General features: G+C 41.3%; 1 protein-coding gene across 4 annotated transcripts in view; it reads right to left on the bottom strand.

The window, feature by feature from the left end:
* The window catches only part of METTL22 (methyltransferase 22, Kin17 lysine), a 937,139-nt gene that overhangs the window by 395,025 nt on the left and 527,868 nt on the right, over positions 1-14,246 (bottom strand). For all 4 annotated transcript variants that reach the window (XM_044089598.1, XM_044089595.1, XM_044089596.1 and 1 more), the window contains one exon: positions 7,279-7,350. In XM_044089598.1, coding sequence (XP_043945533.1) covers positions 7,279-7,350 — 72 coding nt within the window. The remainder of the gene's footprint in view (positions 1-7,278; positions 7,351-14,246) is intronic.

Genomic DNA, 14,246 nt, shown 5'->3' with positions numbered 1-14,246 from the left:
TCCCTAAATTCTAAATGACATTTTCCCCATATGTTTGATATCTCTCTGCTTGAGATAAAAATCTAATATCTTCCCGAATAAATAATAATATTACTTTCTTACTTTTTACACCACTACAAAATCTTCTTTTTAACTTCTTTAAACTATTAAGATTAAGCACTAGAAATTTACAAGTAATTCTGTCTTACTGCATAAATATTCATCCTTTCCCTTTCTTGTTTTCCTTTTTAATCCTTCTGTAATTTTCCTTTTCCTCTCCTGCACACTCTTACCAACATAATTTATTTTTTAACTACATTCCATTTAACATATTCACTATCACTCAGCCTTAATTCTTCATCCTCAATTCTTTCTATATTAAGTTCTTCCTTCACATTATCTTTTTGTACTACTTGTTCTCTATTTACTATACTGTTTCTATTTACATTTCCACTATTTCTAGCTCTTTCTCCACAACTTTATTCTTTAGACCTTCTCTGTTAATGTCTCTACCATTTCTGACCCTGTTTAATTTTCTTTTTCTTCACACCCATCCCCAAATGTCCCATTTTATTACATGTATAACATATCAATTCACAATTCCTTGTATCATGTTCAATTTTTCCACATGCAGAACATCTTCTTGTAATACATCTGCTAATGAAATGATCAGTTTTTCCATATAAAAAGCATGTGCTCAGTTGTCCCCAATATTTCATCATACCTTTGTCACCTTCAACATTTATAATGCTTGGTATATGCACAATACTTTCATTTTCTAATCTCAAAATCACATTACAATCCCAGACCCCAGTCCACAAACCTCTATCATCATAAACTTTTGACAAGTCCAATACATCTTCACATATTAGGGAGCTCTCTGTGTTGTCTTGAAAGAGAAATAATTACTAGGCTTGAGATGTTGAGTGTTTTATTGTTTTATGACTTCCAGCATCTGCCTTAGAACTAAGAAAAGCCCTGTCTATGTATTTTCACAGGTAGATGCTAAATGCTACCAGCTGCATCAATGGGGGTGTTACCTGGGATACAGTCAGATGACAAGAAATTATGTCATTCTGCAAGCTATCCAAGCAGTAACATTTGAGACATTAATTTAAGAACTCTCTGAGAGAGACTGATGATTCTGTATTTTGTGTTTAACCTGACAAGATGATGAACTCACCACATCTGCCTTGCTTGCTCTGCAAGTAAGTTAACTAGGATATAGTAATTGGCTAAGAGGAAAATCCTGTTGCATTACATTTTAAAGAATGTCACAGTGGAAATATACAAGGCTTACAAGCTACAATTTTGGGGCAAGTACGACAAATGTTATGACTTTGATATTAAGAGACAACTCTGGAAGTTAGAATATAGTTTAATTCTGAAGTTTAACACTAATTCCGTATGGAATGAATCAAGAATGGCATTGGAAATGTTTTCTTTAATTAATTTAAGTCTATGATTGGTTAATTGTTTGTAATCATGCTATTTAAAGATAGAATATGTGAAACAGGGATATACTCTGTAAAGGCTGAACAGCCGAGGCGCTAGAGGAGTCTGCATTTTATGCTTTGTATTTGCTGCTAACCAGATTTTATTGGATCCAGTGTGTGCTTATTTTACCTGTTTTGTGAGACTACATTGTGGATCTACTACTGGAGTGGACTATAATTTTCATAAAATATAAAGGTAATCAATGGCTTCTTTCCTTGTGTGGTGGAGAGCTTATCTTTCCAGTTTGGGGTGAAATTTTGAGAGTACTTGCATAATTATTTGGTGACACTGTGTAGGCCACTCCTAATAGCCTTGCTCTTGGTCAAACTACCATTTGTATTAATATTAATATTACACTGTAAGATTGGATACCCTTTGTTAAGGGCCTAAAGTAGCTGATAAGGAGTTGACTGGTGGCAGTGGTAAGTACCTTATAGTCTGGGCAGAAGGTGGCATAGCTATTAAACCTTTGCCAACCTTTCCCACGTGTGTGTGTGTGTGTGTGTGTGTGTGTGTGTGTGTGTGTGTGTGTGTGTGTGTGTGTGTGAGAGTGTGTGTGTGAGTGTGTGTTTGTAAATCAAAACTCAAATAGTGTGTGTGTGTCAGCTACCTGGGCACAGACACGAAACACTGGTTGGACAGACAGGCTGTTGGAGGTCTTGGCTTGGTCACTCGGCTGAGATCTCAACCCTATAACTGTGCCAGTGGGGAGTCTTAGTGGGGATCTGAAGAAAGAGTGAGAAACCAGCCCCAGACTGACTGTGGTCTTTGTGTCCTCTTAAGGGAAATTGCACTTGATGCAGAGAGCTGCATCTGGAGATACTGTGTATGTACTTGTCATCCTTCCAGTGTATGTTCCCTACTGGTGCCAGTGGTGAGGATTGAGGCTCCTTGATTATTGGTCCAGTGGTGGATTGTCACAGTGCTCTACATGAAAAGGCATGAATTTTTGAAATTCTTCTAGCAGAGGTTATTGCCACTAAAAATACTGTTTTCCATGACAGATACTTTAGATCACAGTCTGCAGATGGTTCAAAGGGAGAATGTACAATGGTTTACAACACTAAGTATAGGTCCCAAGGTGGAGTAGGATCTTTGAAGGGAGGTTTCAGCAAAAGTGTGCCTTTTAAAAATGACTTACAAAGTCTACGATAAGCCAAGTAACGCTCTTCCAAACCATCATGGAAATTTGAAATTGCTGCTAGTTGTATTCTGATGGTAGAATAGGAAGCTCCTGCACTGAAAAGAGAGGCTAAGAAATCTAAAATATTATCAATATAAGCAGAAAAGGGAATCAGGGCAAAGTAGTTGCTGCACTTGTTGTTTAGGGGAGAGATGAACAGGTCGCAGCAAGGCTGACCCAATTGACGGAAAAACTTTTCCATAACATTTGGACTGAGAAAGCACTTGAGAGGCTGGGGAATACATCTGCTTAGTTTGTCTGCTATCACTCTGGAACTACCTGGAATGTGTGTTGCTATCAGAAAGTGGTGGGAAGAGATTTCCCATTGCCACACTCTTGAGTGCTTCTCAACAAAGGGAGTAAGACCTGCCCTTCCCTGTTTGTCGATGTACCAAACTACTGACATATTTTCCATTTGAATTACAATTGCTCCCACAGGGAGAGCTGTTTGAAAGGCTTGTAATGCTAAAAGCACCGGTCTTAGTTCCAGAACACTGATATGCAAGTTGGCCTTTAAGGGGGAACAAGTGCCTTGGACAGTCTTGCCCAGAAAATGTCCCCTTCCACCTCATCTAGAAGGCATCCATGGTCACTATGGCCTTGGGTTCTGGAAGGACGAAGGGGCGGCCCAGAAGAATTTCTCTGGAGTGAATCCACCAAGCTACATCCTTCCTGCAATGACTGGTGATCAGAATCTGGTCCGACATGGGTTGGTAGAGCATAGATGCCAGCAGCCATTGTAGAATTCTCATGTGATATCTGGCTAGGGGAACTACAGTTATTGTCACTGCCACAGAACCCTAGAGCCTGTAAAATTAGCCAAGCAGGCACCTTCTTGCTGTGGATTATTTTCTGAACCTAAGTTATGATTTTCTGAAGTTTCACTGCAGGAAGGGATGCTAAGGTTGTTGTCATATTCAGTACTGCCCCTCTAAACTCTGAGTTTGAGTCAGTTGAGATTTTTTGTGATTTACAGTTATTCACTGGTATGCACAGATCTTGAGAATGTAATTCCTTGCCTCTATCAAATGATGCCTGGTCAGAGCACTAATGAGCCAGTCACCCAAGTACAGAAACACCAAGAATCCTTGCAGTCTCAAGTGTGCTGCTACTACTGCTATACATTTGGTGAACACCCTGGGGGCTATGATGACACAGAATTGGTAATGAATGGCTCCCAGCCAGAAGTGAAGAAACTTTCTGGAATGCTTGTTCATTTTTATGTGCAAATATGCATTATGAAGATCTATCAAACTCATCCAGTCACCCTTTTCCAAAAACGGAAGAATGACTGTACCATGACCATCAGGAATTTCATTTGTCGAACTGACTCGTTCAACACACTGAGATCCAAAATTGGTCTCCAGTCCTGTCTTTTTTGGCACTAAAAAGACTCTTAGTAAATTCTGAATCCTCTCTAGTTTGGTAGGACTTCTTGGATGACTCTTTTCTCTACCAGTTTTTGTATTTCTAGAACTGCTGGTTCCCTCTGATTGTGTGGAACACTGGGGATTTTTTTTCATACGGGGGATGAAGGGAAAAGGGTATGGTATAACCTTTGGAAATAATCCATTGCACTCAATAATCTGTTATACTTAGCCAGACATTTGGGTGCAAGGATAAGGGTCCCCAAATTCCTCCTGAGGAAGATAATTGGGCCTTTCGGGAACACTGAAAGGACTTACCCGGGAAGGAGTCCCTGAAACCCTGGTTCTGTGGACCACCTCTGTTTCATGGACGGCATCTTCCAGTGTAGTTCCCCCTCTGCTCCTGGGGGAACTGGCACCACGTGTGTCCTGGAAAAGCCCTTGGGATTTTTGAACCACATCTTTCCACCACTCCTCTGATTCCTGGAAAAGGATATTTCGGGGATGGAAAAACATACACCCACAGTAGAAAGGTCCTTACCATCCTTCTCATACCTGGATAATGCCTCTCTAACTTTTGGGGCAAACAGAGATGATCCGTCAAAAGGTGCATTGACAAATGAAGACTTAAATGGCTTTGCAAGGTCACACAGACACATTCAGGCATGTTTCCTCATGGCTAAGCCTGAACCCACTGCTCTGGTAGTTCCTTCATCTGCATGCGCAATGAGCCTCATGGACTAGTTTGATACAGACTCCAGGGTAGCCAATTGGGAAGCAACTTTTTCTTGGACTCCCTCAGTAACAGCTCCTGCCAGAGTATCCAACAACTCCTTGATCAGATCCCTTTGAAGTTTGGTAAAATGTGCCAGGAAATTCAAAGACCTTAAGGTGAAGGTCAATGAAGCGTAAACTGGCATCCCAAATCTATCCATCACCCAATACTATCTGTTGGGTGCATGGATAGATGAACTCTCCTCAGCGAGTTCCTTTTTCATGGTGGCCACTATGACCATGGCATCTACCACTAAACCTTTAGCCCAGAATTGTTTATCCTCTGGTGCAGATACAATTTTGTCTGGTCTCTTGGGGATGGGCTCAATGGTATCTGGAGCCTTCCATGGCAGCTGAGAAATCAACTGAATGAGTTCATCAGCAGGTGGAATCATCCAAGAGGTAGATGGGTGAAAAACGAAAGCCTGCACGTAAACTGATTCCTCAGAGGCAGGGTTTTGGGACTTCCAGTCACCCCTCTGTTTCAAAATTTCTAGGATGTCTCCAAAGGAGACATCATCAGGGGGTGACCTTGGGGACCACTCCCCTTTGTCAAAATCAGTGTCTTCCATGATCCATTCCTGTGGGGAATCTAAGTGCTTCCTTTTGTCTTCTTCTTCTGAGGAACCTCCTCAGGGGGATAGTCTGGAGAAGTATCAGACTGACAGAAGCTGTACCTGAGATGTCTGAGGTTTTGGTACTTGCTGCCCCAATGGAGAGACAGATCAAATAACTAGGTGTGAGGAAGGTATCTGCTCTGAGGAGGAAGGGATCATCTGAGTCACTGCAACAGACAAGGCCCTCTCCATTATCTCGGAGGCTGCCCCCCCCCAAAAGAGGGAAGGGGGCCTGGAACTGAGATAGACTGCTTCGGAATCATGGTCACTCCCCACGCCGATAAAACAGCCTCCAAGACAGAAGCTGGAGCCGAACTCAACAGTGTCGATGCTCCAGGTGCAGAGTCGACTTCTGCCCCTTGGAGCTGACAGGGCAGATACAGCCTTGTCAGGTCTCCAGATCTGAAATAACCAAAGAACTCAGGGAAATAACTGGTTCTGAAGTGAGAGAAATCTCTGGAACTGATACAATCTGCGCCAGATGACTCGGAGCTGTAAACTCTGATGCCTCAGAGGAGGTCAGAGTATATTCAGCTTCTGAGCCCACAAGGGCCAGAGCTGAAAGGAGTCCTGTAAAACCTCTCGCCCACAAAATTTTATTCACCAGTCTCTCCACGTCAACTTCTGTAAGACTTTTGGTGGAACGGATTGACATTAGAGAGTGTGATTTCGGCCTTTGTAGGAAAACTTTGGGTAACTCACCCACAAAAGGTTCAACAGATGGGGAGTAATTCGTTCTGGGTAAAATATCTTTTTGCACTCTATCTATACTCTGCACCAATGTAGTCAGTGTTGAGGAAGAGCCAGAGAGCAATATTTCTTGTGCTGAAGCCTTCGGCGTCAAGGCTTTTGAATCAGGAATAGTGGTCAGTGCTGGTGACTTTCCCGGTACCGAAGTCTTAGCACCAGAGTCCATCAGTTCCAAGGAACTTTTATGACCGAGGATCTAGGTTTCTTATGTGTCAGTGCCAAAGGAGATGGTGGTACCGACAAACTTCTCTTTTTGCCCTTTTCCAAAGAGGATGATGATGAAGGTGAAGAAACATTTGTTTTACTCTTGTCCTGAGTAGATATGGCCTCTACAAAGGAGGAAGGAATCAAACCTTTCAAGATTATTTAGTTTTTTCTTTCAACAAGAGCCCTATCACTAAAGCTATGGCAAATACTACAATCTTCCTGTAAATGTGCAGGACCCAAACAATAAACACACAGCAGGTGCAAATCCAATACAGGGATCTTACGGCCTCACTTCTGGAATTTTTGAAGGCAGAAGGAGCCTTAGTTTATGTCAAAATCAAACATATGTCATCTCTCCAAGGTTCTGCAACGTCTGACTTTGGGACTGAAGCACATCACACTGGAAGGCAGGTGAAACCGTTGGAAAAATTTGTTTATATACGTTTATTTGAAATTTTCTAATTTTTGTCTTTTAAAGTAGAACACTGCAAAAATATACTGCATTAAATATCCAACAAATCAAGCAAACAACCTAGTAAAGTCTTGTTGATGAATCTATAATAAGAGGTAGATCTGCCTCTGGCAAGGGTACATGCACTCGGAAAAGTTCAGACATCATGCAAGGAATGCACTCTACTACCCAACAAACCTGATCGGGTTCATAGTAAGTTGTAGAGTATTAGGTACACACTATCTGAAAAGAATCCATTGCAGCACTATTTTAAGAGGGATGAAGGTTCTACAGCATGTTACATTCCTGTATTTCTGACCATCTAAGTGTGTTCACACATCAATCTCAAAAGGTTGCTAAATTGTTACAGATACTTTACAGACTTATGGCATGCATCTTAATATTACAGATTTTTGTAATAACACAACATAAGAAAACCAATAAGTGACTCACCCATTTGCTCAGCCAAATGCCTGTTGAGGGTTACATTTTTTTCACACATATTCAAGAGATCATCACCAACATCTGAAAAAGAATAAACATTGTTAGGCACCGTGGTATCTTCAAAAAACAGAACTGCTGTTGTGTGAAATAGCTCTGTTCCTCAGCCACTGTTTTGCATTTAAAAATGTGATCCAGCTAAATGGGAACTTCTGACATTTTTTTTCTGGAAGTATAATTGACTGCTTTCACATCTGCAGGATAACAGACTGGCTCTCCTACTTTTAACATAATCACCTCTGTTCATCTATGCATGTTGATTAGCATGAAGATGTAGCACTACTCAGTGTCAATTAGCATGAAGATGTAGCACTTCATACAGCTACTTCTCATCATCGGTCTGCAGCTTGAACTGTCACTGTCTGAATCAAAGCAACACAAGCCAAAAGGCATGGCACAATCTCCTTCTGTAAGTTCACAATGCTGTCCAACAGCTGAAGAAAAGTTATCAGTACTTACCATAAAACAGTACCTTCAAGGGTGTTTCCCACTGAAGATCTGAATCACGGAATCTTTCTTTCCACGTGCATCTGCCTTCCTTCTCCATCACATTTATGCAGCTGTGGTCAGTGACACCCAAAAATATCATTATGATACTCTAGTATACAAGACAGACAGTTCTTACATATGCTCCCCATTTCTGTCCTGACTCTACCATATAATTCCACAGCTGTCTAAAGTGACATATCCCTTCTAGATTCAGACATATGGCACAGATCTCTGTTATCAAATTATCTACTGCACAGACAAGAGACAAAAAACAACAGCAGGGAAGATACCATAAAGACAACAAATGGATGATAAAGAAAGACGTTTCTTTACTACTCCTCAGGAATAGCAGTCACTTTTCAAAAGTAGGCTAAAATGCTTTTGCAGGGCAAACATTTCATACTGTCTGTACAAAATTAACACCCAAACAAAACACAAACATCTTTATTACTTTATTAAGCAATAATGAAATTAAAATAGTGCTTAAAAAACTATACGATAATATTAACATTTTCAAATACAGCCAGTTTATCTCCCACTTTTTACATGCTGGATTAAACTTTACTGATTTTACATAATGATACCACTGCTTACAAATATAATTTGCTGTTAATTTTGTCTATTCTATCTTTTGTTAAAGTTTTAAATAACTCCCTTTGTATCAAATTAGCAAGCAATTGAAAGTGAGTTCATATAAATTCATTGTTTTCTCTAAGAAAACTGCCAAGAGAATTGTCTGATCTAGCCTTATTATAGCCCAATGCTCTACCCTTTTCATCTCCTCATATCATTCATTCACTACATTATTTCTCTGTCTGCATATTTACCTCTCTGTTACAGTTAATATTTAATGTTTTTGACCACTGTCTCTTTAATTCTGGACAAGAGGACACATTGCTGCTTCAACAGAGGTTATTTAAGGGCTAAGTTGGGTTTAGTCTGTTCAGATTTATCTGAGGAATGACTCTTTTTTATTGTTTTTAAGTGTGACTTTGTTAATAAACCTACTAAAGGAACCTTTATCTGTGCTAGACTTGCTGCTGCTTTTTCTGCTGGTCATTCACCTCTCTTTTGGATTGTCTTTTGTGTCTCTGGCTAGTTTTAGTCTTTTTATTATTAAATGTTTTACTACCTCTCATTGTGGCTGGTTATTTAGTTATTATTTAGTTAATATTTTTAATAACTTGGGAGTGTTTATGCTTATTGTGATAACACCAAGGCCACTCCAAAACGACTTACTGCTTGGGATACATGCTATCATTTGTTTCAATATCTATTTTACCCAATATAATTGAACACCCCTTTTTAAGGGTAGTGTGGTATTTGACTGGTGGCAGCGGTTACCTTGTAATTTGGACAAAGAAACATAGCAGGTAAATTTGTGTCAGTCTTTTGCAAGTGTGACTATCAGACATTTAAGAGTGCGAGTGTCAGATAACTAGAACTGGGACACAGTGTTAGTGGTTAGTGTGGAGACTCATTTGAGGACCTGGAGTGAAGCATGTAGTCCAGTCCCAGGTGTTGGAACCTGTTCCTGGTATACTCTTAGGGAAAATTGTGTATTTCTATCCCTGCTTTTAGTGACACTCCCTTACAGGAGACAGTAGTGAGGATTGAGATTCCTTAGTTACTGCCCCGGGGTAAAGAGGGCTCATCACAAATAGTTCCTGATATACTGAAAAGAAACATTTTGTGAGGATACACACAATGTATTTTGGGAATATTGCCTGCATCTTAGATTAGAATGAAAGTGAAAGAGCAAATGGCTACAGTCATGTGTTTCCAGTTGTTTCTGTCATGAATATGTACTGCATGTCTCCTCACCCCGACCCTGTAAAGACAACCATCTTCAGCATACCTCTTTTTGACTGGGACAAAGTACAGTAGTGTACACTTACCATAAATGTAGATGTTCGAGTGTATTCACTGTTGCAGTCATTACATTTGGGTAATCAGCCTGATTAACAAAGTCTTGGGTCCTGCGTTGGTTGCTGTCCCTTCTTCCATGACATAAGGTCGTCAGGGGTATAAAATATGCAGCCAACACCATTACATCAGTTTTTCTTGCACCAGATGTCAGGTGCCCCCCAAATGGGGAGCAAATAAAATTAAAAACACATAAAATATACCTCCAATCCCAAAAGCAAATACACCAAAAGGGATTTTAAGCATAGTGAAAGAAAGTAGAGGTATAGCCAGAGAAAAATAGGGGGCTGGAGGGAGGGTAACCAGGACTGCAACAGTGAATACAGTCGAACATCTACATTTATGGCAAGTGTAAACAACTGTACTATGTTCTTCGTGTTTCACTGTTGCAGTCATTACATTTGGGTAGATTCCCAAAGCTATGGTTGGGTGGATGGAATTATACAGCATTAGGAGCAGCTATAAGGCCCTGCAGGACAGCAGTGGCAAAGCCAGCTCTGGATTTAGAGAAAAGTGGTAAATGGTAATGTTTGGTGAATGCATAAACTGAGCTTCAGGTAGCAGCTTCTAGAATGTCCGTGGTAGGAACACCTCTGAGAAAGGCTGTAGAAGTAGATGCAGCCCTGGTGGAATGGGATCTGATCCCCTGGGGGACAGTTTTTCCATGGTGCATATAGCTATAGCAAAAACGGATGCAACGGCTTATCCATTTGGAAATGGTTTGCTTTGAAATAGCCTTTCCCTCTGCCCCTGCAGCAAATGCCAGCAGCAGTTGTTCAGATTTTCTTTGAGATTTTGTCCTGTTTAAGTAAAATCTTAGTTGTCTGTGTACATCCATTGAATGCAGAATCCACTCCCCCTTGTTCTGTGGATTGGGAAAGAAAGTTGGCAAATGAATGGTTTGATTAAGAGCCGCACTGGATACCACCTTAGGCATGAAGGATGGATTGGTTGTGAGAGATACCCTGTCTGCATGAAAAATGATGAAAGGCTCCACTGCCATAAGAGCCTGTAATTCGGAAATCCTTCTATATGAAGTGACTGCTAAAAGGAATGCTGTTTTCCAGGAGAGAAACTTTAAGTCTGCAGTAGCAGCTGGCTCGAAAGGAGGGAGAGTGAGCTTTTCCAATACAAAATTGAGGTCCCAGGCAGGGGTTGGAGCTCTCCTGGGTGGTCTTAAGTTTTTGGCCCCTCTGAGATACTGCTTTAGCAGAGGATGAGAGAAGAGGGGAGGTTCTGTGTTGTAATGAGCTGAAATGGCTGAGGCATGGATTTTTATTGAAGAAAAGGACAGGCCCTTGTGAAGCATCTCGGTTAAGTATTGTAAAATCTGAAGAATGTTTGGCACTGCTGTGCTTATCCCTTGAGATTGATTCCAGGCACAGAATCTTTTCCATTTGTCAGCATAAGATTTTCTAGTACTAGGCCTTCTTGCCTCCAAAATGACATCCGTCACTGGTTTGCTGAGGGATGCTAAGGGTGAATTTAGGTTATTAGCCACGCTGCAAGATTCAAAGTTTGGAGCTGAGTGTGCAGAATTTGGTTGTTCTGCTGAGACAGTAAGTAAGGTGTCTGAGGCAGGTGCCACGGTGGAAGGTGTGACACATTGCGCAGGAGTGGGTACCAGTGTTGGCGAGGCCAGTCTGGAGCAATCAAAATCATTTTTGGTTTGTCCTGTTTGACTTTTAGTAGAACTTTGGAGAGCAGAGGCAGAGGGGAAAGGCATAAACTGATAGGTTTTTCCAGCTGAAGGATAGAGCATTCACTTTCCAGGCTTTTTTGTGATGAGTTCTTGTGCAAAATTTGTCCAACTGATAGTTCTGGTGTGAGGCAAAAAGATCTATGTCTGGGGTCCCCCATTTGCGTGTCAACATGTTGAAAATCCATGGTTCCAGTTTCCATTCGTGTGGGTCCATGAGATTTCGGCTTAGTTCGTCTGCCAGAGTATTCAGCTTTCCTGGCAGGAATTGAGCTAGTAGTTGTACTTGACAGGTCAAGGCTGTGTTCCACAATGCCATGGCTAGTCTGCAAAGGGGGTAGGAGTGTGTACCCCCTGCTTGTTTATGTACCACATAACCATGGTGCTGTCTGTCTTTATCATTAATTGTCCTGGATGAAGGTAGTCCTTGAAAGCTGTCAGTGCATTCTGTACAGCTAGCATTTCTTTTTGATTGATATGAAGGTGCATTTGCTTTGGGCTCCATTTGCCCTGAATGCAGTTCCCTGCCAAATGTGCCTCCCAAGCATAGTCTGATGCGTTTGTAGTTAGGGTTTGGGCAGCAGGGGGTGGTGTGAATGGCAGTCCCTTGTTTTGGTGGCAGGCATCTGCCCACCATAGGAACTCAAGTTGCAGGCAAGGTATGATAGGAATCATTGTTTCCAGGCTGTGACAATGTTGACTCCATAAACTGGTTTCCTCATATGCAGTCTTGCATATGGAATTAGAAGAATGCAGAAGGCCATGAACCCCAAGGCTTGCAGTATTTGTCTTGCAGACAGCAGGGGTTTTGTGGCCACCTGTTTGAAGTAAGTCACCAAATGAATTTGCTTTTCTGGCGTAAGGAAAGCCATCTGGGCAGTTGTATTCAAGCTTGCACCCAGGAATGTAATTTTTTGAGGGGGTACCAGTTGTGATTTCTTTTCATTTATAGTGTACCCTAGACAAGTTAAAACCCTTTTTACAAACGCCAGATGTTTTATAAGAATGTCCCTGTTTTCTGCCTGAATTAGACAATCGTCCGGGTATGGATATATTTGAATATTTCTTTGCCTGCAAAATGCAATCACTGGAGCCAAGTACTTTGTAAAGACTCTGGGTGCAGTAGATAAGCCAAAGGGCAGTGCAGAGAACAGGTAATGCAAGTAGCCTGCTTTGAAGTGTAGGTATCTTCTGCAAGATTTCCTGATTGGGATATGCGGGTAAGCCTCTTTTAAATCTAGAGTTGCCAACCAGGCATCTTTGCCTAGCATAGGAAGTAACTGTTGAAGAGTCAGCATCTTGAATTTTGGAATGTTCAAAAAGGTGTTTAGAGTCGATAAGTCCAGAATTGGACGCCATGATTTGTCTTTTCTGGGTACCAGGAAAAGTCTTGAATAGAAACCTTGCCCCTTTTCCTCTTCTGGTACTGGTTGAATAGCCCCAATACTCATGAGAGAAAGTACTTGTTTCTGGGCCTCTGCCCACTCGTTTGGAATTGGCAACGTGTGGAAATGAAATCTGTATCTCTGGGATACTATATATATAAAACCCATTTGTCCTGGGTTATAAGTTGCCAGTTTCTTGCATGAAGAGCCAGTTTTCCCCCCAAAGGGGCGGCTAAAAGGTAAGTGCTTGGTAAATGTAAATGGAAGTCATTGAGACTGCTTACCATAGGGAGGTTTCTTGTTGTTTCCAGATTTGGAAGACGAGGCACCCCATTGTTTTGTTCTGAAAGTCTCTTGGGACTGAAACCTGGAGCCTTTGGAATGTCTGGGTTTGGCTTGAGTGGCTCTCGAAGGGACTGGAAAGGACCAGTTCTTAGTAGGCCAGTGCCTACTAAATCTTGGAGGTTGCACTTGTAAGAAATCTTTCACAGTTTGCATAGATTTAGCTTCGTCTTCCAGCTTTTTTAGAACTTCTTCAGCCTTATTACCAAAGAGACAGTCCTGTTGTAAAGGAGTGCATAACAATTTTGCTTTAACATGATCAGGCAGATTTTGCTCTTTGAGCCAAGCATGCCTTCTTAGCACAGACCCAGTTACAGCAGCCCTGCACGAGGCCTCCAAAGAATCAAAACCGCATTGTAAAGTATGTTTCCCAACTTGTTCAGCTGAATGCAATAAATCCTGTAAATCTTTATTTTCCACACAATCAGAAATCAACATAATTTTCTGTTTAAGCAGTCCCATTATATGCTGCTGATATTTTAGCATATGAAATTGACAGTTTAAAGCCCTGATTGCCAAGGTTGCAGAAGTGTAAACCTTCTTACCCCATCTATCCAGTGCCCTGGAATCTCTATCAGAAGGGGTAGGATTTTTAGCAGTAGAAGCCTTAATCACCTTGGGACCCTGAGAAACGGTTTCAGGATCTGCAACAGGATTTTTGAAAAGGAATTTATGGGAGTCAGGAACCCTGTAGTATCTGACTGGCTTAGAAGGAGCCGGAGGCAGAGAATCAGGAGCCATACTAGATTCTGAAAAAACATCATCAACAATGTCTAGAACAGGAGGTATAGCCAAAGGCCTATGCTGAGGAAGAAGAAGAAAATCCCTAAGTCTCTTTTTAGATTCAGAAAAATCCTGACTTTCCCAGTGGAAATGTTCCCTTAAGGTATGTAAAGTTTCCCCAAAAGAAAAATCCTCAGGGGGAGAAGCAGAAGGAATGGAATCTTCTGCATCAGAGTCCTCATAAGTAGGTATAGACAATTCCTGTTCATTAGAAGAATCAGAAGAAATAGAATCCTGTTCAGAAGATTCATAATCAATGTCTTGCCTAGGCTTCTTAGAAGGGGGAGGGGGTTGGC

The sequence above is a fragment of the Protopterus annectens genome, chromosome 12.part0 (genome assembly GCF_019279795.1).
Source record: "Protopterus annectens isolate FY-2018-M chromosome 12.part0, PAN1.0, whole genome shotgun sequence".
In the NCBI taxonomy this organism is placed as follows: Eukaryota; Metazoa; Chordata; order Ceratodontiformes; family Protopteridae; genus Protopterus; species Protopterus annectens.
This window is presented reverse-complemented; position numbering and strand designations above follow the sequence as displayed.